We start from the raw sequence: 24,106 nt of genomic DNA on the forward strand, positions 1-24,106 counted from the left end.
CAATCACCAATCCTTAAGAAAATTAGCATTTTCACTAGCTCCAAAATCATGTGGGGCTATTTCTGGTCTGCATGTTGTTTCATTGATCACTCTTTGTGCCAATACACAGTATTTGGTAACCATGACTTTAAGAAGGTATATCTTGTATCATGTAGTTATTGATAAATGTGTGTTGATTTTGTCACTCGGGGAAGTGTTATATGCTTACCTTCTCACAAATCCCTGAAATGGAATTTTTTGAGTCTGGCTATTTTGCTTTTTACAAGGCTGAATTCTCCACAGTTTGTTTAGTGGGACACTCAGGTTGCAAATTGGGATTGTTAAATTCTGGAAAAGTTTCTCAAGGTTAGGTTTCCATTTATAGACCACTTCTGGGAAACAGAATAGCTCTTGGATGGTGTGATAAGTCTAGGTTTAGAGTGTATGACCTCTTGTAAATGTAGGCATTCTTTCAAGGAACCTTTATTGTAACTGAATATTTCATGCATTCTTGTGAATGAATTTAATTGTAGCACAGAATTCTTAGGTTCTAGAGGGTTAATCCAATTAAGTTCCAGTTTGGTGGTTTTATATTTGAGGATTTAATTTTTAGAACCATATGTTGGTGTTGAGCAATAAAACCCTGACACTGGGTTGATTAAATGGCTCTTACAATATGAAGGTGGTGTTGATTTATGAGATGTTGGCGCCTGCTGCAGATAATGATAAAGGAAGGTATTTTTATGCTATGTTTTAAAATAGAGCTGATGAAAATGCTAATGAAATCAAAGACTGTCTGGGTGCTCTGGCATTGAAAAAGAAGTCCTTACCTTTGGGAATCTGAAGTATGCTTGGGATTATTTTTAAATACTCAATTGGATGTTTTTGTGACTATTTTAAGATTCTAGACACTGGATGTCCTAGCTAATTTTACTGATAACTTTCATCTGTAAATCATCATATTCCTAAAATCCTTTTTCCCCTTATTATTGTGACTTAGTTCCTTTTTTTTTTTTTTGGTACCGGGGAACTCACGACTTCGTGTTTGCCAAGCAGACACTTACGCTGCTGAGCTAAACCTCCAGCCCATTATAACTGTCACTTAATTGTTAGGGCATTGTGAGCTAACAAGAGTTGTAAGACACTGGGCATGTTGGTGTGTTTCCTCTGCTTCATTTTCCTGCTTTGTGGAAATGCGATGAGGCCAGATGTAATCTCAAAGCTTACTGGCTCAGAAATGACAGTACTTCTGCATGAATTTGCTATGTTTATCATTATAGATACTGGTACTTTTCTTATTGGTTATGACATTCAATTGATGTGGTAGTTACTTTGATACAGTAAAAATACGTTTCAAGGTTTGTATTTCAGTTCCTAAAATCCTACTCAGTTTTTATAAGGTCCCTCCCGATGGGAGTCTAGGGTAGGGCAAAGGATGGCTGTCAGAGACTCCCTCAGCCTTCTGTCCCAGGATATGACAGATCGGAACACCCAGGAGACAACAACTACCTCCCTCCCATATTTTCCTACCTGGGTTCTGTCTTGAAACACTCCCAGGGTCCAGGCAGTATTTTATTTAGTCAACAGAACAAGAAGAGCCCAGTGTTAACTTTATCCGGATATATTAGTGAGCCCCCCATTATGTACCTTTCACTAGGTGTGCCTTAAAACAAAAGTATCCAGGAGTCTAGCCACAAATTGCACAGAAGTGAGAAAATGGATAGTTAATTATGTTTCAATAAAAATAATAATAAGTTAAATTTGAGGTAGAATAAATGAAATGCATTACATCGTTTAGGAATTTTCTTTGGAGTCACCCAGACGTCTTTTTGTCCTGTTTTAACTTTTATGCATTAGGATGTGCGTACTCACTCACTTACTGTTTGCTTGCCTTAGAAGTGGCAATAATCCCTCGCACCGCAGTCACTTTATGCTCAGGAGACTTGGGGTGGTGGTCGGGGTGACTCCTGTATCCAGCCAGGTGGAAGGGCAGGTACATCATCCCCTGTGGTTTCATGATGGTGTGGTTTTTCTGCTGGGTTACGTATTGGTCCTGGATCACGCTGCCTTGTATGTATGGCTGGACACATCAGTTCCTGGTGAGTTAGAACTAACAATTTCAGCAGCAAACTCCAGCCACTGTTTTTGAAATGGCAGGGCCCTGGAATTACTGGAAACTCTTGAACATTAAACCACTAAATATATAAACTCTGCAGTGGCAAGAAACCTCACAGTCAGGAACCATTTATTGTTTTTTCTTCATCAGACACGGACTCAATACCTCCTTTTATGCCTCCCAGGAAAAAGGCAAGCTTCAGAAATTGTGGCCTTTTTGGGAGAAAGGAATATCTGGCTCTTACTGTTCAGGAATCCCATCATTTTACGTGGATATATTTACCCTTCCTCCATGTACGTGGGACCGGAGCACAGGCAATGAAGTGTCTTACCTTACTTGATCTAGAGAAGAGGGGATCATGCTCTTCCGAGGGTAGCCAAGTTGTTGGCTGAACGACATTTTCCAACTAGAGCAGTGAACTGCAAATAGAGAACATGAATATTCTTTATCCTCCTCCAGACGCTGGGTGATGTATTGGATACATCTGGTCAGGTGTAGTAAGGTGATTTCCATCCTTGGTCCATGATGGGCCTGTGACAAGGACAGGACAAAACCGAATTTAAATCCTGCAGGCTTTTCTCACCCCATATCTCCATGCTGTTGGATTATAAAAACGGTATAATGAGGAGTGATACTGGTAGGCAAATATCTGGTAGTTGGAGATACATAAGCAACTAGCTTAGCCAGAGCCTTCACTACAGAAGAGTCATAACTGATCCTTGTGTTTTACTGTTTTTAACAGTGATTCTGCATTTTACTGGTTGATACTAACATCACTAATAACCACTGTCACTGAGAGAAGCTCCATGCCACAGTATTTAGTAGCGTTAAGCTTTTTTTGTATTCAGTACTAATTTTCAAGGATGATATTTGATTTCATGTTACCAGCTCTTAAATGTTTACTGAACACATGTTGAAGACAACAGTGACACAAATGGGCATTGAGAATGTGCTGTGGAATATCAAAAACCATAGTTGGAGTCTTTTGTTTTGAGCCAATTTAACTGGAGTCCGGACAGCACGCTGGCTTTTCCTGAGGTCCTACACTGCCCTCTGGTGGTTGATAAAAGTACACACGCGGTTATTGATTCATGTGGTCAGTCTACCTTTCAGATCATAGGCATACAGTGTCTCTATCTCAGCAAATGGATTTCCGTCCCAAATATCTTGCTGCAATTTTTGTTTCTTGTTGAGTTCTGAAACTTAGAAAACTATTGTATACAATGCAGGAGTAATTTTAGAGTTTTCTAAAGGTAAGTTTAGACCAGTGTTCTTCAGATGATCTTAAATAATGAGCAAAACAACTGAGTGCTTGGAAAAAATGTGCTTGAAAAGTAAGAAAAATAGGTCGGTGGCAATGAAAAACCATGTATAGAAAATCCTTCATCAAGAAGGGACTTTGGAATGAATGATGCATTGCTATTCATCAGATTATCTGTTTGAAGACTATATAGAAAGCTTTTTTTAAAATTTCAGTCATTTCTTCTAGAAATGTTCAAGGCATTAGACTAATTCTCCCCCTGAATAAGCAGAATATAGAGAAGTATTTGGAATTTTGACTTGAAGTTTTACAAGGATTAAGGGCCAAGGAACATTAGACCTTGCTGCCATTACAGTGATATAAGGTATATGGCATTGCATAAGCACCTGCCTTGCAAGCAGGCAGTCGTGAGTTCAATCCCTGGCACCGATAAAAAAGAAAAAGACAAAAAAACAAACAAACAAAAAAAAACATTGAGTAGAGTATTTTGTCAGTTATTTTCTTTCTAAACCTTCAAGGTGTTTTCATGTAATGTTATCTCTTCTATATTACGATAAATTGCTATAAAATCTGATTAACTGAGCATGATATTTGATAAAGGTTTTCTGTTGGCCTTTTCATCTGTGGTTCCAGAGAACTGGGGGTTGAATGTATCATAATTTTCACCTTTCCCTGTGATTGGAAAGTCTTAACCAAAAACCAGCGGACATCCTGAAGGTCCGTGGTCTGGTTTCAGGGGGTCAGTGAACCTCTGGAAGTTGTGGCTGATACCTGTAGTTTTTGTAGGCGATATTCGAGCATTCCTGGCTGTTTCAGTTGGCAGATGTGAATGGAGTCATTGAAGAGGAGTTCACCATGGCCCGCCTGTACATCAGCAAGATGAAGTCAGAGGTCAAGTCCCTGGTGAACCGCAGCAAGCAGCTTGAGAGCGCCCAGATGGATTCCAACAGGAAGATGAATGCCAGTGAGCGGGAGCTGGCAGCCTGCCAGCTGCTCATCTCCCAGGTGGGCCACCGCTTTCCTCCTCATTTCACACTGGTCCTCTCAAGGTCCCCGCTGTGCCTGTCTGGCACTGGTGCTGGGTGATCGGATGGTTTGGTGCACTTTGCATCACATAAGCACGGCCTCCTTGGCCAAAAACAGCCCAAGTTTATTTTTAAGGCTAGACTTCACTGTGTGAATTACATGAATGCCCTTGGGTACTTTTCTTTTTAAAGGCTATATCTTTATATCTCCATCATTTGATGGGTGGATAGATAAATAGGCTTTATATGATGCATGGAGAAGGTCAGTAGAATCTCTAAAACGCCTGTCAACAGTCCTACATGTTTTAGTTTCTACTACAACTACAGACACAGAAACTTCTGCTGCTACTCTTAAATTTAACATTATTAATTATGCTAATCATGGTGTTGGAGTCATTCGTAACTATTAATAATATTAAAATAGTAGAGCAGGTAAAATTATATTGTTTACTGTGCGCCACACACCGTGCTAGGCAGTTTATATGCATTATCTCACTTCATCTTTAAAAAAGTCTCAGTAGGAAGGTTTTATTGCTTTTCCTCACTTTCTTATAAGGACACTGAGACTGATATTAAATATATTGTGTAAACATGTGCAGCCAGTGAACAATGGTAGAATCAGGGCCCAAACAGAAGTGTGTGTGAACTCAAAACACATGTCTTCAAGGTCTTTTCAAGTGCAAGGGTACCTTTTATGTGCTCAATGAATAAAACCGATCCTAGGAAGGTAGTTTCCGAAAACAGCAGCTCAGTTTTTTGAGGTGCCACGGACGTCTGAACTTGCCATTTGGATTTGAAGTTTCTGTGACTAGTGCAGTTGTATGGATTTCATTGCCTCATAACAAGCGTGAAAACAAGCAGTCATTGGGAAAAACGGATACCGACATGGGTCAGTGTGTCAAACTATAATGAAAGACACAAAAACAAAACAAAACACTTCCTATAGGTATACAATTAAGTATAATAATAAGTTATCAAAGAAACATCTCCATGTCTAAAGATTAGATTGTATAATCATCCTAGGGAGAAAAATGCACTGAAAAGTTTATTCAGTGCTGTGACAGTGAAACTGGTAAACTCATGCATTGTGGATAGAGGTATAATTTGGCCAGTCCATTCAGAAAGCACCTAGGAAATACAAAATCATAAAAATGGAAACATATTTTGGTCCAGTCATTTCACTTTTACTATTTTTTATTGGCAATGAGAATGAAAAAAATTATTTCATATGGTATTATCATTTCTTGATTAAAAATATTACAAGCACACATGAAAACTGATGACTACAACATTATTTTACGTCACACTAAAATAAATCACCCAGCTATCTATAGGTTAATAAAGCTACATGGAAGACTATTATGAAGTTCTTATAAAAAATCCATAAAACCTAGCCATGTGGAAAATATAATTGCATAAAGCTAAACAAAAATGAAAACGTGGAGCTTTATCTATGCTATGTTTTGCAACTTTAAAAGATATATTTTTCTACATCTGAGACCAGGGATATAAATGAAAAATAGTTGGTAAGTTTGAATGATTGATAGGTAAAATTTATACCACTTTTCTAGACTTGCTATGTATTTTACAATTTGTAACTATTGTCATTTATAAAAGAACATTTTTGTAACTGATAAAATTTGAGGAGAAAAGCAATAAACCTTAGAGAGCAGTGCACCTCACCTCTATTTCTAGATTGCCTGTGTCTTCGACAGCATGAACTTTTGCAGTTGTGCTGTTAACATTTGGGGACCAAGGCAAGGACAAGAGCAGAGTCACTGTGGCAGTGACTGCTCTTGCCGTCGCAGCTGGGCACACCGGCTCTGTGGCCGTTCCTGTGCTCTCTGTGAACTGATCGAATTGCCGGAACTGGGTCAGCTGTGCTCTGTGGAAATAAATGAGGACAAGTGGCCAGATCACAGAGTGACGCTGACTGTGGTACATGAGATCTGAGTCAAGAAGATTAGGAGGTTTGGGGTTAAGTTCGAAAGTTCTTTCTATATTAACAACAAGCACAGTTTTCCATTAGGTACAGTTCTGAACTGTGCTGTGATTTACACACAGCCGAGGATTCAGTAGTTACTTCCTGAGCTTCAAAAGTAATTGAAACCTCAAATCTATTTCCTGATGTGATCTGAAGGCTCTGTCAGAATATTTCCAGGGTAAATGCTATCTTCTTCATTTGTATGCATCCTTTTCCCAAAAGTCATCCTTATTAAATAACTGCTCTAACTGAAGTGCATTTTCTGAAGAAGTTATGTCATTAGAACACAGTCTGCAGGGTCTTCTTGCCTAAATGTGAGCTCCCTGGATCTGAAGGAGAAGCAGGCTGCATGTTTTATTTACCTCGGAGCTACCTCTGCCCCTGCTTAGCCTTTGAGCTTCATTCTTTCATTCACTCATCATTTCCATGAGTGTTTATTAAGTATATACTCTACACCTTCATGTGACTAATGAGTAAAAAGGAATAAAGAAAGTAAATCATGTCCACGTGCTATAAGGAAATGTCGAGGTGTAAGTGGTAAGAAACTAGCCAGGGGTGTGTGTGTGTGTGTGTGTGTGTGTGTGTGTAGGGGAGTGTTGCTGCAAAGGATGCTTCTGAGAGGAAGATGTAGAATGCAAAGCTCCTGGCATAGGAGTTGGCATGTTTGAAAGATGAAAGATTAAAAAATACAATACTTGAAGGTAGAATTTAGTGGTGCATGTTCAGAAAATGAGGCCTTCAACCTGGATATTTTCTTAGCTCTTTTTCTTCCCTGCCCCACACTGCACCCCAGTGCTGGGGATCAAACCTAGGGCCTAGCATATGCCAGGCAAGTGCTGTCCCACTGAGCTACACTCCCAGCCAAGCAGCGCACTTAATCATGAGGAGGGAAAACAGTGTGGGTTTTGGTTTGCACAGATCTAGGGCAACCGGAATATGCACCACTTGGTGTCGGTGCCCAGGACAGGGACACAAGAACAGCGCCTCTGTTGTAATTTCCCCGCAGACAGTCCCAGGCAGGCCTGGAGGACCACTTGCCAGTCGTTCACTCTTCCCTTTGACTTGTTTTCTTGTTTGAAGCACGAAGCCAAGATCAAATCTTTGACAGACTACATGCAGAACATGGAACAGAAGCGGAGACAGCTGGAAGAGTCCCAGGACTCCCTTAGCGAGGAGCTGGCCAAGCTCCGGGCCCAAGGTAAATATTTGACTGCTTCTCGGGTGTCACATCCTTGACCTAAATCAGATGAACTCTAATTGGCTGGAGTTTAGTTTTGCTCAATTAAGTCATTTCTAGATCTACTGGAATCAGTAGCATACAAAGAAGAAAAGGAGAACTTGCAGGGGGCTGTCCCAACCCAGAATCTGTTCATGTTTGCATTGTCCCTTGGTCTGCCCACCTGTCAGAATCCTCCCTCCTGTCGTCCTCTAGTCAGTCACCAAGGCCTGTTTCTCCAACCTGCCAGGTTTTCCTCAGTTCTGCTCTTTTATGGTCTCATCGCCACCATCTAGGAGAATTGAGAATTATGGTTTCCACTGTCTCCTGGGGAGAGCTGCCCCTGTCTGCTCTGAGCCTGTCCCAGTGGAATGTATTAAAATTCAAATTCCATTTTGTGCCCGACCCCTGATTCTCATCCTTCCCTCCTATTCTGTTGCTGTTAGTATAACCTGGCACACTCTGCCCTTGAATAAGCTCTTCCCTTTGACCATAGTTACCTGATGAATAGGAAGCACTTTATATATATGAAAAAATAGGCATAGAGATTCAAGAGTGGTAAATAGAAATGCAGAGCTACAACAGGATTAAGAATGTATACATTTTATAATGTGAGACCCAACACATATATTCTAGTTTGAAAATGTAGTAGTTTTAGAAGGCAATTTAAATAATCAACATTTCTTCATACAGTTTGATCCTCAAATTTCAAATATTCGTTGCAAAAGTTTAGAACAGGCAAGCAACAACAACAAAACCAAAGAAAAAAGAAAGGAAAGGAAAAAAGCCACCTAAATGTTTAATGGTAAATAAATTTTAATAAGACATCTTTTTTCACATTGGAGCTGAAATATATGAGGATGTGCAGCAATATTGATGATGCAGTTAGGTTAAAACTGTAGCACAAAGGTTTATTTTTATTTTGTTTATAACCACTAAAACCAAATGGATTCTTGTGTTCCTAGAAATTTTTAAAGTAGTTTTGATGGAATAGTAGGACTGGTGATTATATTATTTTATGTCCTTTATTCGTGTTGCATAGTTATTTGCTTAGTAAAAACATTTTGTTTTGGGGGGAAAAAGTGAACCTATTCTCTCTGCTATAACTTTGTAACATTTTCTTTTTATGCTAAAGAATGGATGTTAGGAATAGACCCCACCACCAAAAAGTACACATGGAAAAGAATTTTTCCCTCATATCCATGGTTCTTGCAGGGATGCCACTGAATAGAAGTAACACAGAGAACCCAGAGAACCCAAGCAGAGTGGAGCAGACTAGAGAGCAATCATGAATTAAATGCCACTGTCCTGGGCAGTTCTGTCCCCTGTCTCCCACTCCCCCGCTGTACTGGGCACTCCCAGAGCTCGCTGGCCAGGCTCATGCAAGTCCTGATCCACAGGGGCTTCCTGTGAAATCATGGAGCATTGTGCTTTATTTCTCTTTCCCTTGTTCTCAACTTTAAATTGTTTTCCTGCTCCAGATTCTTAGAAAATAAACAGCCTACCCATGGGAGGTAAATTAGCTCTTTTTGGAATTTTACCAGTGGCATGAATCCAGATGTTACCTAACATTCACAGGGTGCTTTATAATCTGCAATGTTTATGTACATGACCTCGGGGTTGCTTGTAGAGGCCAGGTGGGAAACAAGGATTGCAGACTGTGAGGCGATTAGAGCCAGGGTGCAATTCTAGGGGCTGCTTCCACTTAAGTGTCTTCTGCCCTACCATGGCTGCTGTCCCCAAGGGGCCCCATCTAGACGCTAAAGAAGTGCGGCCCAGGAGGTCAGCCTCAGCATTAGCCACACATTGTCTGTCAGAAGGCCCCTTCCTTTCTGCCCGAACTGTGCTTGGTGATGAAAGCTGATGTTTCATTCTGTTGCCATTTCTCTTGTCTTTTGCCTTTTTAAATTTTTGTTTTTGGGTGAGTCCTGCCTGTAATCTTAAATCATCATTTAAAATTCACAACAGAAAAAATGCACGAAGTCAGTTTCCAAGATAAGGAAAAGGAGCATCTGACACGGCTACAGGATGCTGAGGAGATGAAGGTGTGTACAGCTGGCCTTTCCGCCAGCGCAGTGTGAATTTTGTGCATTTGGACTGGGTTTTCTTGTTCTAGAAAATTCTGTCACTTTCAGGCCCGTTAGGCCCAGAGCTGAGCATTCAGAGCTGTTCCCAGTGTGGCCTGGCCTAGCATAAGACGGCCGCAGACTCTCCAGAAACAGTGTATGCTGTTTACAGGGCTATGCTGCATTAATACCTTGTCTCCCCTGTTCCTGAGTGAGGGGAAGGACAGCACTCCCGGTCACTCTGTGGGCCACCTCATTGGGGTTAACTTCTAAACACGCCTATTCCCGCCCCTTCTCGAGTGAAAGGAAACCTCTCCTTTTTGCTTTTGTATAGAAGCATTCCAAATTTGAGCATCAATCTCATACAAACTGATCTTTACGGGTCACATGTTAATCAGGAAAGGAAAATATCAGAAAAATGACTGAGAAATCAGGCTTCTGAAGTGTAAGAGGTGATAGAATTTTGACTAGTTCTGACCAAACTATGAGGCTCGTGGAACAGAAGGCTACAGTTAGAAGTGTGGCCCACGCCAGCCTGCAGAATACCATCTGGCCTTGCCTGGACGAGCCCCTCTCATTTCCAGTGTTCTTCAGTGAGTAGGTATCCTGAGAACATTGTCACAGGATTGCGGTGGTAGTGGTGGTGGTGGGGTGTGAACCTCCGCTACCCAGGTGAGAAAGAGCACGTCACTCACATAGGTAACATGCTTTGTCTGGGGTCACTCAGGTAGTTAGAGGCTGCGCCCTGACCGACCTGACTAGATAGGCTACAGAGGGTCAAGGGAAATTTTCTGTTCAACCAGTGGACTGATTTACTTCTAGGGCCCACTCAGTTTTATTACAGATCTTTGGGGCTGTGCTGTCCCAATAAAGCAAGGCCAGGTGCTGAGGGCCCGAAACTTCCTTAGTTTTGGGCCCTGACATTGAGGGAGGTAGATTCGGATCCAGGGCTTGCCGTGGTGTGGGCTGAGCACCAATGAGTGGATGACACATTTCTCCTGGCCTGGCTTGCAGAAGGCGCTGGAGCAGCAGATGGAGAGCCACCGGGAAGCTCACCAGAAGCAGCTGTCCAGGCTTCGAGATGAAATTGAGGAGAAGCAGAAAATCATTGATGAGATTCGGGAGTGAGTTGGCTGTGGGCTTGCAGGGAAGGAAGTGGCTGTGACTGAGTCCTCTTGGGCCAGCCCAGGGGGATTTGGCCTTTGGCAAAGGGCCTGTCCCCTTGTTCTGGGGCCTCTGTGCTCAAAGGTGCTGCAGTGCCACCTTAGGCCAGGCACACTGCCCGGAGCTCTGTTCTCCCATCTGGAGTCCAGCCTTCTGGGGCTCTGGGGAGGCAGGTGGCAAGCAAGCCCAGCTGCCCTCTTTGTCACATTCCAATCTGGTGCAGGATCACATTGTTGGAAGCTCTGCTGGGCAGACACGTGCCCCAGGTGATGAAGAGGCTATATTAAAGCATGAAAAAAGCAGTTGGTTCTGACCTAGGGGCTCTGATAGGTGAAAAAAATTCCAGAGAAGACAGACAGCATTTGCTACCACCTCAGCCCAACATGCATCTGCTCACTGCACCACACAGCCAGCTGGTCACTTATTGAGGTGCTATGGTCCATGGCAGCAGGAAGGATCACTACAAGTCAGCTCTGGGGACTCTGTCCTCATGGCTGTATCCTGGCCTTGATGAGCCTACAGGGGAGCCCCAGGTCCATAACATATCCTCCCTACTCAGCCCTTACCTTATCTTTCATGGGCCGCACAATCACCCAGCTCTGAGTACCTTTGGATCCTCTTCTGGGGCTTCTTAATGTTTTTGCATAGTGGATTCTCTTCTCAGTCTCTGAACCTTTTTGTGAAATAATGTTTTTGAATGCTCCAAATGAAAGGCACCAGATTACAAAGAAAACAATGATAATGAAGTATCCCATCGAGTGACACCCCCTCCCATCAGACCAAGGCTTCCCTCCCTTCTCCTATAGATGAAGAAACAGATTTCCATATGAGAAGCAAGGTTAAATTATTTTACTTAAGGTCACGTTACTAAATAGGAATCAGCCTGGAGTTAAGAGTTTAATTCTCCAGACTACTGATCCAAATCTCTCCTCGATGTATGTGAGCTGTTTGCACAGTTTATTTGTACTTTGGAAGAGAAGAATGGTAGCTGAAGCAAAACTTACCTGGTGGATGGGCTCTGTGCACAGTCCACCCGAGGAAAGTGCTTAGCACTCCCTGTCCCCTTCTTCTAGGCCTCCCCCATGCCACCTCTCAGGATGTGCTTGTCTTTTGTTCATTGCTCTGATGAATCACCCTTGACATATTCAGCTGGGAGAGAGAGGGAAGAGGGAGGGAAGGAAGGGGAGAAAGAGCAAGTTGGTGGAAGGAGAAGCTTCCTAGGTGTTTGCCTTTGAAATGGACCTTGGTCTTCTTTTCATGCAGTGCATAATCTGTTTCTTTACATTTGTTGGGCATGGCCACACTAATGGTCTTATGCATACTGGGCTGATGTAAATGCTGACCAAAAGCCCCAACCAGATGGCGAGTTTCAGTTTCCCTTAGAACCCAACTTTGCTCTTCATAATTCCGCTCTCTGAACCCCTCCTCTCATGTTACAGAGTGGAAACTGTCCCACTCTGGGCCAGGTCCCCAGACTTGGGAAATATCTTCAGAACATCTCACCAGAGGGGGGCAGGTTGCAATGGCCAAACAAGGGTACCTAAGGGAGTTTTTGCCATCTTCGTGGCCCAGGAAGCAGAAAGATTCTAAGGATACTTTCTCTGTTCTAAAATATCCGCCCTTTTCATTATGCTTCCCCTGAGGCTCTTGCACACAAGCAAACTATAAATACATCCTCAAAGTCTTTGTTCCATGTCTCCCCATGCTCCCCAGAAATTAGTTTTCACTTGGGCAAGAAGAAGCTGTGAGGTTGTTCTCTGATCCCTCAAAATCCTCACGAATTTCTGCCTTTATTGCACAGAACTAATGGGGTTGGAACAGAACCACAGTTTTAGCTGGATGACTCAGGATTTCAGACTGATTTGGAATATATTGCTTTTCCTCTCAATTTCAGTTTGAATCAGAAACTGCAACTGGAACAGGAGAAGCTCAGTTCTGATTATAACAAGCTGAAAATAGAGGACCAAGAGAGAGAAATGAAACTGGAAAAGCTCTTGTGAGTGCACTTTAAATATCTCCTGCTCTCTCTCATCCCTGGGAGGTCGTAAACACTCTACTTTCCTGATTCTGAGACCCAGATATTCCGGTTAGAGTGAGCTGATTTAAAAACAGACCATGGCTATTTGTGTGTCTGTTGGCTTGTTTGGTTGATTTATCTGCAGATGCAGATAGTAGCTGCCTATTTCTGATTCCCCGTTGGTGGTTGATGCTTCCATTTTGTTTTTTCAGATTGCTCAATGATAAAAGGGAACAAGCCAGAGAGGACCTTAAGGGACTGGAGGAGACAGTGGTGAGTCAAGATGTTCCCTACTCAACTTAGTCACAAAGACCTGGCTAGTTTGTGATCTGCTGAATTGTTCATGCTATGATTTTATCTATGCACATCTTTCTTGGGGATCATTTTAGACCTAAAACATCCAGTGGAGCAGTGGGATGAATAGAATTTATTCTCCAGCTCTTGACACAGTCAGTGTTGAAAGCTGTAACCCTAGAGCCTGCGAGTAAGAATTAAACTACATCATAAACCCTTGCCTGCAGTTTTACAGCCTCTGCCCTTTGTGATACTGCCCCTCAACTTTCAGCAGGGATTCACGGAGCACCTACTAAGGGCTGGTCTTGCAGGTGCTTGCATATATCAACAAACAGTGCAGATAAGATCCTGCCCTGGGGGAGCTTGCCTTGAGCTGGGAGAGACACAGTAAACTGCAGTGCACAGCAGTTCCCCAAACCCCCACCTTACCCACTATTTCCCATTATGACATTTCAGTTGCCTGAAATCAACTGTAGCCTCAAAACACTGTAATAATATAATGAAGAATTCAGGTATTTTGAGAGAGAGAGAGAGAGAGAGAGAAAGAGAGGCCATGTTTATGTAGCTTTTCTTATGTTCTATTATTATATATATTTTTTTGACACAAGGTCTTGTTTTATAGTTCAGGCTGGCCTTGAATGCTTGAACTCACTGTGTAGCCTAGGCTGGGGTGATCCCCCTGTCTCAGCCTTCTGAGTGCTGAGATATCAGACATATACCACCATGCATGGCTACAACTGTTCTATTTTATAATTTATTAATAATCCTTTTATTATGGTTTTAATTTATAAATTAAAACTTATCATAGTTCTGTAGATGTAGGAAAAAAAGTAGTTCATATAGGACTTTACACTATCCATGACTTTAGGCATCTCTTGGGGATCTTGGGATGTGCCCCATGTAGATAAGGGCAGGGGCTACTGTGCTTTGTTAGATGGCTGTGTAGGTTAGTGAAAAGGTGACATTTGAGTAGTGAATTGTAGAGGGAAGAAATGAGCCATGGCTGTGTCTTGGGAAGGAGGTCGCAGGCAGAGGCAATATCTTGTGTCAAGGCCCTTAGGTAGGCCCATGCCTTGATACATTGCAGGCCAGCCAAGGTGTCATCGTGGTTGCAACTGAAAGAGGGTTGAAAGGCAGACAAAGAGGAAAACGCTATAGTGGGTACAATTGGTGAGTGTTTCGAGACCTGCAAGACTTTGGGTAGAGAGGAGTGGCAGAGCCCATCTACCTTTGGGAGGGCTCATTATTGGAAATTCTGTTGCTTTTCTCTGTCCTGCATTGCTGCCTTTCTCCTCTGGCCAGCTTTATTTTAGATGCTCTGTGGGCTGCTGCCTGGCTCCGAGGGTTCCTGAGTCCTTCTCAATGAGCACTGAGCACACCGCTCAGCCTGGGTTTAAAGGCAGCCATTATCCCATTGGCTCAATTTGGTGAAGACGTGTTGAGACTTGCAGATGAGAAGCTTTAGACATAGCCCTCCGTTCTGATCCCATTCATGGCTGTGTGAATCTGAGTGAGTCTGAACCATCTCTCACTATCTGGGACCCCAGCAGGAGGCAGATGGTTGCTCACGTCTGGCTGCTGTACTCTGGCTTCCAGGTTCCTTTCCCTTGCTCCTGAGAGCCAGGGAGAGAAACAGGCATACAGCATCAGGACAGAAGGAAGATGCTGGTGCTGAGAGGAAGTTTGGGCCTTTGAGTGTGAAGTCTTTAGAGAAGGCGGTTGTAGGGGGCCTGAAATGAGTCCACAAAATTCTTCATCTACATCTGTTTGACTAGAAAAGTGATACTCATAATTATAGATAATTATAGAAATTCAGGAAAATATTGAGCATTGAAATTTTACTATATTCTCATCAGCCCAAGACGAATGGTATTTCAGGGGATTTCTTTCTTTACCCTATGAGTCCCAGTACACTCCCACCCACACCCCAGTCCAATAGCCATGCCTTGCACAGGTGTTCACCTTCGTGTCCCCACCCTCGTCATCCTCACACCCACAGCCCAGTCATGCACTTATGCATGCAGGTCATCACATGCACACAAATGAGTCCACATGGCCCATTCTCACCCCTCACCCATGCTTGGTCATAACTCAGTCCTGCACTGTCGTCCACATACGTGGCACATGCCCATGCAGACTCACATGCATGTACATTTGCAGGCTCACACATTCTCACTTGTGCACATTCTTGCTCATGTGCACAGATCATGCATGAACTTGTTTATTTTCATGTTTGCACTCCTCACTTACACCTTTACTCATACCCATTTGCACACTCACATGCATAATTGGCACAAAGGCCTCCTCCACACATATCATGGTCACACATGCACTCACATCAGTTGCTCCCATAGACTGTCACCTTCACCCTCACACACACCCAGTTACACCCAGACTTATTCTTATACTCACAGACTCATGCTTTCTCCCTGATATTTGAAGAAAATCTAGCCAGTTCCTTGCTTTTTGGTGGTATTCAGTGATGCATCTTCTGCACCAGCCTCCCCATCTCTATCCACTTGTTTCTTCCCCTTACCTTCCACACTCATCCAGACGTGTCTGTATAAGCTTGCTCTCAGAGATAGGCATCCATCCCACCCATGAGGACAGACCCACTGACACAGCAGCCGTTTGTCCTCTCCGCCCCCATGGACCACACTCACACACACACTTTTGAAGCCAAAGCACTGTCCTTAGACTCCGATGCTTCCCTCAGCCGGGAACTCCTCCTCAGCTGTGCATATTCTGGGGGAACAGGCTTACTCTCCATGACAGTCCCTTCCCACACTTCCTGGCTGCCTCTTGTGTTGCAGAGAGTGATTATTGATGTATCAGACACCCACAGTGCAGTACCATGCTGGGCAGAGCCCACGGACATTGAGGTGTCCCTGAGCCCCACACAGCACCTTGCTTTAACAGGACACTGGGCCCTAGGGCTGAACCCAGAATCTTTCTGTGCTGCCCACCTCTGTGATCCCACCCTGCTTGTCCACTGTGACAGGAAGCTGAGACCTGAGCTTTCACGTGGAGAGCAGTGGCCTGTGAGAGGGAGAGAGCTGAGAGGAGTCAGGCAGTAGAGAAATGATAATGAATGTGATGGAGGAAAAGTGCTTGCTGGAGGGAGCTACATGGTAGTTGTCTAAGCATAAATGTGCATAAATATAAGCTATTTAAACATCCTTTAACTGCCCCTCCCAAGCTGTTTATTGCTGAGTCTATCTCAAACAAGAAAAAAATGTCCAAACTTAGGCTTGTGTGTGATTTAGTTCTTGTATCACAAGTAAGTGTCTGGGAGTATAAAGTACCCTTCCTTCATTTCTCTTTAGTGTGATAGTGCTTTTTATGGAAAAATACTAGCTGTGGTTACAGTTCAATCAGTAATAAAATCACCACGGCAAAGGGGGAGCATGCAGGGTGGTTGCAGGCATAAGGGTACTGGACGCTGAGCTCCCTTTGACAGGGATGGACGTCTCGTTTGTGTGACTGTGGGCGCTGGGCACCTCCTGTGCCTGTGCTAGGAGGCGGCTCAGCCTTGGCCAGATACGGTGTGCACATTATTCATAATAACAGATCTATTGGCTTCCTGCAGAAAGTAATTTACCTCACTCGGGGATGCAATTGACTTCAGGTGCTTCTTCTTGCAGCATGGAATTGAACCCAGTGATAAGACCTTAAATTAACAGAGAAACCTTATTCCAAGAAACTTAGTGTTTTCATAACTCTGTGGGCTGTTTCTTCCTCTTCATTGTGAGCCTGTGTGAGCTGCATCCCTTGACATTCTATGGTAGAGCAGGTGAATTCAGACAAGTTAAAACATTTACCCTGAAGAGTGTATCTCCTCCTTTATAATTGGGCAATATTTTGCAAAGAACTAACATCTCTGTTGCCCCTCTCCTTTTTTGAAATACTGGGAATCAAACCCAGCACCTTTTGTATGCTGAGCAAGCAGTCCAACACTGAGCTACAGTGCCCACTCTTAACATATTCCCTGTAGGGGCTGAGGATTTAGCTCAGTGGCATAAGCGCCTGCCTTGTAAGCAGGCAGTCGTGAGTTTGATCCCTGGTACCAATAAAAAGGAAAAAGACAAAAAAAAAAAAAAAAAAAAAAAAAAAGAAACAAAACAAAACATATTCCCTGTAGTGAAAACATCAAAGCCTGAATGGGAGAAAATAAGATCACCAGGTTTGGTTCAGGCTCTTGTTTCAGCAATGATTCCTAAAGTGTCATTTGTAGAAACTAATCCAACATTAAGAGGTTTAAAAACAAATTAAGATGTGCTATGTCCATGTACCAACTCCCTACAATGAATGTAATCATTATGGTACTGCGAGCATGTACTAACAAAAAAATTTTTAAAAACAAAATAAAACTATGCCCCTAAGAAGTTGCTTACAGTGAAAGTTACACAAAAGAAAACAGAAAAATCTAATGAAGAAGTAGCTATTATCATCTGAGATACAATCATCAATAAAATCTTACTAACATTTAGTGAACACATAGTACATGCCAGAAACTGCTCTAAGAGTTGTGTGAGGATTATCTCCTGTAATCTTGACACCACTGATGAGACAACCACTGTTTTCATCCTTATTTTATAAATAAGGAAACGCAGGCACAGGAGGTTCAGGTAACTCACCCATCACCCTGGCGGAAGGTCTAACGCCTCTTCCAGGAGAGCTCCTGTAACAGTCAGTGCGGAGGTGCAGAAGCTTGGAAAGTGTTAGCTGGTTAGCCCGAGGGAAGTTGTGGATCAACTTTTAATTTAAATTTGTTGGCATTATATATAATGTTTTCATGATCATTTTTTTCTTTTAAAGAGGGAAAAGCAAAACAAATACAGGAAAACAAGAAACAAAAGAGACAAACAAATAACAAACCCCCCCAAAACAATAACAATATAGGCTTTCAAAACAAGGTAGTAGGAACTTAACAGAGGTTATGTTGGCATAGTGATCTTCAAAAGAGTTGTTTCTCAGATTACCAGATATAGACATGGAACATTGATCTAATCCTATGAATGTTAACTGTTTTGTTCCAAGGACTAATAGAATTAGCAGTACAATCATCTTAGCTATCTTGTGTGTGTATACAAATTTATATCTTTTTTCTTTTCCTTTCCTTCTTTTCTCCTTTTCCCTAACCCAGGTATTTTTCCTGTTTGAGCAGTTCCTTACCCTTCCGCAGTATTTATTGAAGATTTTGTATCTTATTTACTCTTTTAGTTTCTTACACTAGGGAGACAATATAGTATTTATACGTGTGAGTTTGATTTATTTCACTTATGAGTATAGTATCATTGCATCCTCATGATAAAAATTTTAAAAGGACTTTGTGGTGATACAGAATAGCCTATTAGGAATTTAGGGAAGAAAACCTGAATTTTTGTGCTTGAAGAAAACAGTAAACCAAAAAAGATCCCATGGAGAGTAGCACAGTTTCGTTCCAAGCCTGCAGCTCCTTGTCTGGGTGTCCAGCCCCATACTGTGAGATGCTTCTGGAGATGCCCTGGGCTGAGGCTGGGACGCGGTGTGGTGGGACAGTCACAAGGTGCCCAGGGCTTCCGCAGCATCAGTGGCAGCTGAGATAAGGCAAATTGGAGAAGTCTAGGGTTCCCCTTGACTTGGGACAAACATGTATGTCCCTACTGAAGTGACATTTTTCACAATCTTCTCTTCCAGTCTAGAGAACTACAAACTCTTCATAACCTCCGTAAACTCTTCGTCCAGGATCTGACCACACGAGTGAAAAAAGTGAGTTCTATTTTATCTGAGTGGGACCGAGAAGAAAAAAAAGGTGGTGGGAAGGATCATTTTCAGTTGAAATATTACTTGCCTGAATTGGGGCTGGCTGTGCTTAAAAATTAATTACTTCATGACAGAGAATGTTATTAAAAGAATGTGCTAGAGGCAAAAATTACTTAGGAACATTTTTTCATCTGATTTTTCCTTCTTAATGAAAGGAAGTTATAGTGCTTTTCCTGGCCTTCATTTCAAATGAACTTTCATTTTTCTGGTCCCTGTTATGTGAACGTCAGTGTGCCCGGTTTAGGAACATCTAGATCAGTTTGGTCACCAGACAGTGTGGCCTCAAAGCCTAGTGACAGCAGACAGTGAGAGCCTCCCTCTGTCTATAAGGAGACTATGTGAGATGGAGGTCAGTTTGAGAAGTGCTGTAGCATCTTGTTTGCTTTCCCCAGCAACCATATCATCAGGGCTTAGCATACCTGTTTTGCAGATGTGGGTCAAGGCTCAGATGTTAAGTGACTTATCCCACATTGTACCACAAGGAAGAGCCAGAGAGAGATTTGGAGTCCAGGTCTATGTGCTTTCAGCTCCCCACAGTGATCTTGGGAGGCCTCCACGCTGGGGCTTCCCAGGGCTGCTTGTAGACAGAAGAGAGGACCAAAAGGTGAAAACAGCCTGAGTCTATTCTTTCAAACTGTTTCAAATTGATAGATGGGAACAGTGGGTCATAGCAGAGGGATGGCAGGAACAAAGGTATTAAGGCGTGTGCATGTGTCTGTGAATGTGTGCATGTGTGCTTATGTGTACACATCTATGAAGTGCGAAGAGGAAGGTTAGAGATTAAGAAGAGGAAATCAAGAAGTTAGGTTTGAGAGGGGTACAATTAACCATGTAGATGGTTTTATTGGCTTGAATAAGGAGAAGGGGACCTATTTTCTTTTCTTTCTTTTTTTTTTTTTTAAATTTTTATTTAAGGAGAAAAGAAAAGAAAGAAAAAAAACAGTGAAGGGGTACAAGTTATACAGATTTACAGAAGAAAAAAATGCGCAGTAGGAAATCACTAGTTAATGGATTACATATTGCCATCTTAGAAATAATTGTTCCAGTCACAAAATTAAAGCTTGTAGAGTGGACATTCCAACAATGATACTGCAAACAGTTCTGTTCAATGATCCAATAAAACTCTGTGATATCATTTTCTATCTTATACATTTAAATATACATGCAGTTATATAGTTTAGAGCACTTTCTTTTCCTCTCTTTTGTACAGTGACTATTACACATTTTGGGTTTCATTGCTCCCACGTTTCGTATTGCTTTTTTGGAAGAGAGTAAAACCAAATGTGACATAACAGAACAGAATCGGTCAAGTCAAAAGGGTGGACATAATAGATAATATAAAAACATAATACAAGGTGATCAACAATGGTTACCATAATGCCTCCCGCTATTTCTAATAGAATTGCCTATATCATTAGTTGTAATACAATTGAACAAAACCGTAAAGAATAAAACCGACAAAACCAAAACATTGGAGATATTGTAGGTCTTCAAAAGTAGATAAAAGTCAACGAGAATGGGCGTTATAATGAATCTCATTATCTTCTCAGCTGATGCCTAAACTTTCGAACCTGATACTATCCAGCAAAACAGAATAGAGGAACCTCAGTCAAAAACAAGATGGTGAGAGTAATACAGGGCTTCAAATCGAGATAATAGAGAGTCAAAGTGGGTTACTATATTATATCCTGCTATATTTTTCCCTTTAATTAAATGGATAAAAATAAAAAAGTAAATAATGGAGTGGAGATTGAGAAAAAAAGAGGGCATAACAGCGAAACAGGGCAGATCAAAACATAACCATTTAAGCAGAATAGTGTTTCACCACCAGATAATCCTGACCCAAAAATAGTTGCCATATTGACTCCCTCCCTGAAGTCCTTGAGTACAACTTCATATACTGTAGCATTAAGTATATCAAAACAATGTAAAACCATTTAAGAGAATGACAGCATTATAAAGTATTTAGAATCGACTAACAGAAAATGAACAATGGTCTCTGTATAATCTCCTTGTCTTTAAAAGGTTTTTGCTTATACTATCGTACATAACAAAATCCAATAAGATACAACCTGTTTAGACCATTGGAGACAGAAGAACAAAAGCTAGATGAGACTTCAAAACAAGATGGTACTAAATCAGCATTACCTATTAAGATGTCATTTTCTCCAAAAAAAGCTGTTCCTATCATCCAATCTTCTCTGTCTCATTTCTGTTGAGCTCTTTTTCTGTCAGTAGCTGTCAGTTTGTCTTCTTCATTTTGTTCTCTGCTCCATTCGTTGTGGCCTCCCCGCCACTATTTCTGGGTTCTTTGTATTTTTCTTTTTTTAGAATATCCTGCAATACTTTCTGTAGGGTTGAATTGGTGGTTGCAAATTCCCCCAGTTCCTCTTTATCCTGGAAGCACCTCGTTTTCCCATCAATTTCCAGGGACAGTTGTGCAGGATATCTCAATCTTGGCTGGAGATTATTATCTTTCAAAGCTTGAATTATTTCTCCCCATGCTCTTCATGATTTGATGGTTTGTGAAGAGAAATCTGCTGTAATTCTGATGGGTGTTCCCTTGTAAGTGATCTGTTTCTTGTCTCTTACAGCTTTTAATATTCTGTTCTTGTATTGAATTTCTGGAATTTTTATTATTATATGCCTGGGTGTTTCTCTGTTAGGGTTGTAGGTAGCTGGGGTCCTGTATGCCTCATACATCTGAGTATCTTTACCTTTTGCTAAATTAGGAAAATTCTCCTGGATTATTTCTGTGAGTAGCTTTTGTAGTTCACTTGTTTGTGTCCCTACTTCTTCTTTTATGTTCTTAATCCTTAAGTTATGGCTCCTCTTATCATCTTCTTGTCTTTGTATTATTGCTGTTTGTTTCTTTGTTATTTTTAAGAAGTTTTTCATTTCATTCTCCCATGTTTCAAGTCTGCCCTCCAGTTCAGATAGTCTGTCCTTAGTTTCTTTCAAGCTGTTATGCCAGTCTTGGATAGACTTCTTAATTTCTTGATAGTCCCTTTGAACCTGCTTCACATACTCAATGCTTTCTCTGTTTTCTCCATCAAGCAATTCTCCCCTCTTTTTCTGTTCTTCCATTCCACCATCTGCTTTTTCCTGGGTGGTGCTTAGCATTTCTCTAACTATTCTGCATACTTCTAGCTTCAGGTCATTGATAACTTCATTCCTGAATTGGTCTATGAGGCTCTCTATATGGCGCTTAATGTATATTGGTGCGGTGTCCACTATTGCCTGATTCTCAGGATTGGGGGCCGAGGAGCCTTTTTTGTTGCTTCCCTTCCCCATATTTTCTGTTCCTTATAAAATGCAAGCTTACATGGGAGGCCCGGCTTCCCTGCCTGTCAGCCACAGCCTGATCAAATTGCGCTGGCTAGTTGTTCCCGCCCACCACTGCGCACCAGGGAGTTGCAGAGGAGGCAGCCTACGCGGGAGTCAGTCGCTCCTCCGGGCCACCGTTAGGCTCTGGGATCTGGGTTAGGCCAGCCTAGGGAGTCCGCCAGCAGTGTCACTCAGGCCAGGCACTTTTCACCAATCCCGTCCGAGAGGGGAATGTGTGGCTGGAGTTGCCACCGCGCTCTGCTCTTACAGGACTGCCTGAGCCCAGAAAAACCTCCTTTGGAGTCAAACTGTGGTAGGGGGTCAGTTTCTCGCTCACCTCGCCACCAGTCAGTTTTCGTGTACGCCTCCTTGTCCGTCCTGTTTCCGACTCCGTTCGCAGACTCCCGTTCCCAGAGCTCGGCGCGTCTCTCCTTGCCGAGCCGCTGTGGAGGCAGCCAGCCGCCGGGCGGCGGGAAACCCAAACCGCGGCTTCCAATGGCGCGGGGTCGAGCCTCCACACCGAGACTTTTCTGTTCCTATTTTAGTGCCAGGACTGTATCCTAAGTTGGATTCTCTCAGCCCAGTTCGTTCCTGAGTCAGCAGAGCATATCTCTACTGGTTCGTATCTCCTTAGTCGGCATCATTCCTGGCCTCTGAGCCGAGCCTTTCAGAGAGCCTTCAGTAGTTGCTGTTGTCTGTCCGCCATGTTCTCCCCCGGGGACCTATTTTCTTAAGGGGAGGTGTACAGTCAGGCTGGAACTGTTCGCAGGGAACCCCAAGACCACGGAAAGAAGTCACATCTAATGACTGGGATCCTCAGTTAATGTGGAGGGTTGGTCCTTGACGGATAAGGAGGACAGAGGATAGGGAGCTCAAGAAGACTGGAGAAGGTTCTGGAAGCCATGAAGAGCACTTACTAGGTAGAATAACTGGTGTGAGTCTCCAGATGAGGGACAGAGAGTGGATTTGGCGTGGTGCCTGGCAGCATGGTTTAGAATCCTAGAAACACAAGTAAAGACAGAAGGCAGAGAATGGTGGGAAATTTTGAGGCCTGAATGGCAACAGTCAGGCAGGTATATAGAAACCACGATCAGCAAAATATAGGTGACCATGAAATCTGGACCGGGTAGGAGAGTGAGGCCAGTACACTGATGGGTGTTCTGGAGAGCAGGAGGACATCTGATGAGTTTATGACAAGGACTGAAAAGATTGCATCACAGGGAGGAGATAGAAGCCATGACCATAAGGAGCCTCTGGTCAGAAGGAGGAGAGCCTGAGGGCAGACTCTCCAGGTTTTTTTTTATATAAACTCTCTGGGAACAAGCTACTTTTAGGCCAATGGTTTTCAGCATGTGGTTCTCTGGCCAGAGGCATTGGTATCACTTGAGAATTTGCTTGTGCAAATTCTCCGACCTCTCCACAGATCTACAGAACAGGTAGTGTGCCCAGCAATCTGAACTTTAAGAAACCCTCTTTCAGAGTCTTTGATATAGTTTCAAGTTTGAGAAACTGTTTTAGACTGAACAGATGATCCTAAAGCCATTTTCCTTCTGAAAAAAGATGATGACGTCTTCTAGAATCATGTGAATCAAATGTGTTGTACCATTTTTTAATTCCAGGATGTATTTGTACATGTATTTCTACATTTATCCATGCCACTTAGCTTGCCAGGAGTTAAGCGTTCTTGCCAATTTCAAGGTCTCCTGAATTTCAAGGATTTACCCAGTACCGGGGTGTGACTATGCTGAGACTGCCTCTATGAGGAACTACATAGAGTTGAAAGCTGAAGGGACAATCTGAGACTATTGGAATGTCCAGGGGCACCACAGTCACTTGGTTAAAAGCTTGGTGA

The 24,106-nt window shown here is 42.6% G+C and overlaps 1 protein-coding gene across 2 annotated transcripts in view; it reads left to right on the plus strand.

Annotated features, from left to right (window-relative positions):
• Kif5c (kinesin family member 5C) overlaps positions 1-24,106 on the plus strand; it is a 162,924-nt gene that overhangs the window by 118,452 nt on the left and 20,366 nt on the right. For both annotated transcript variants that reach the window (XM_005007702.4, XM_003478704.5), the window contains exons 16-22: positions 4,173-4,361; positions 7,446-7,563; positions 9,550-9,626; positions 10,662-10,771; positions 12,706-12,807; positions 13,041-13,101; positions 18,802-18,873. In XM_005007702.4, coding sequence (XP_005007759.1) covers positions 4,173-4,361; positions 7,446-7,563; positions 9,550-9,626; positions 10,662-10,771; positions 12,706-12,807; positions 13,041-13,101; positions 18,802-18,873 — 729 coding nt within the window. The remainder of the gene's footprint in view (positions 1-4,172; positions 4,362-7,445; positions 7,564-9,549; positions 9,627-10,661; positions 10,772-12,705; positions 12,808-13,040; positions 13,102-18,801; positions 18,874-24,106) is intronic.

Source organism: Cavia porcellus, unplaced genomic scaffold (assembly GCF_034190915.1).
Source record: "Cavia porcellus strain 051 isolate PalLab524CR breed Dunkin Hartley unplaced genomic scaffold, mCavPor4.1 scaffold_12, whole genome shotgun sequence".
Lineage (NCBI taxonomy): Eukaryota > Metazoa > Chordata > Mammalia > Rodentia > Caviidae > Cavia > Cavia porcellus.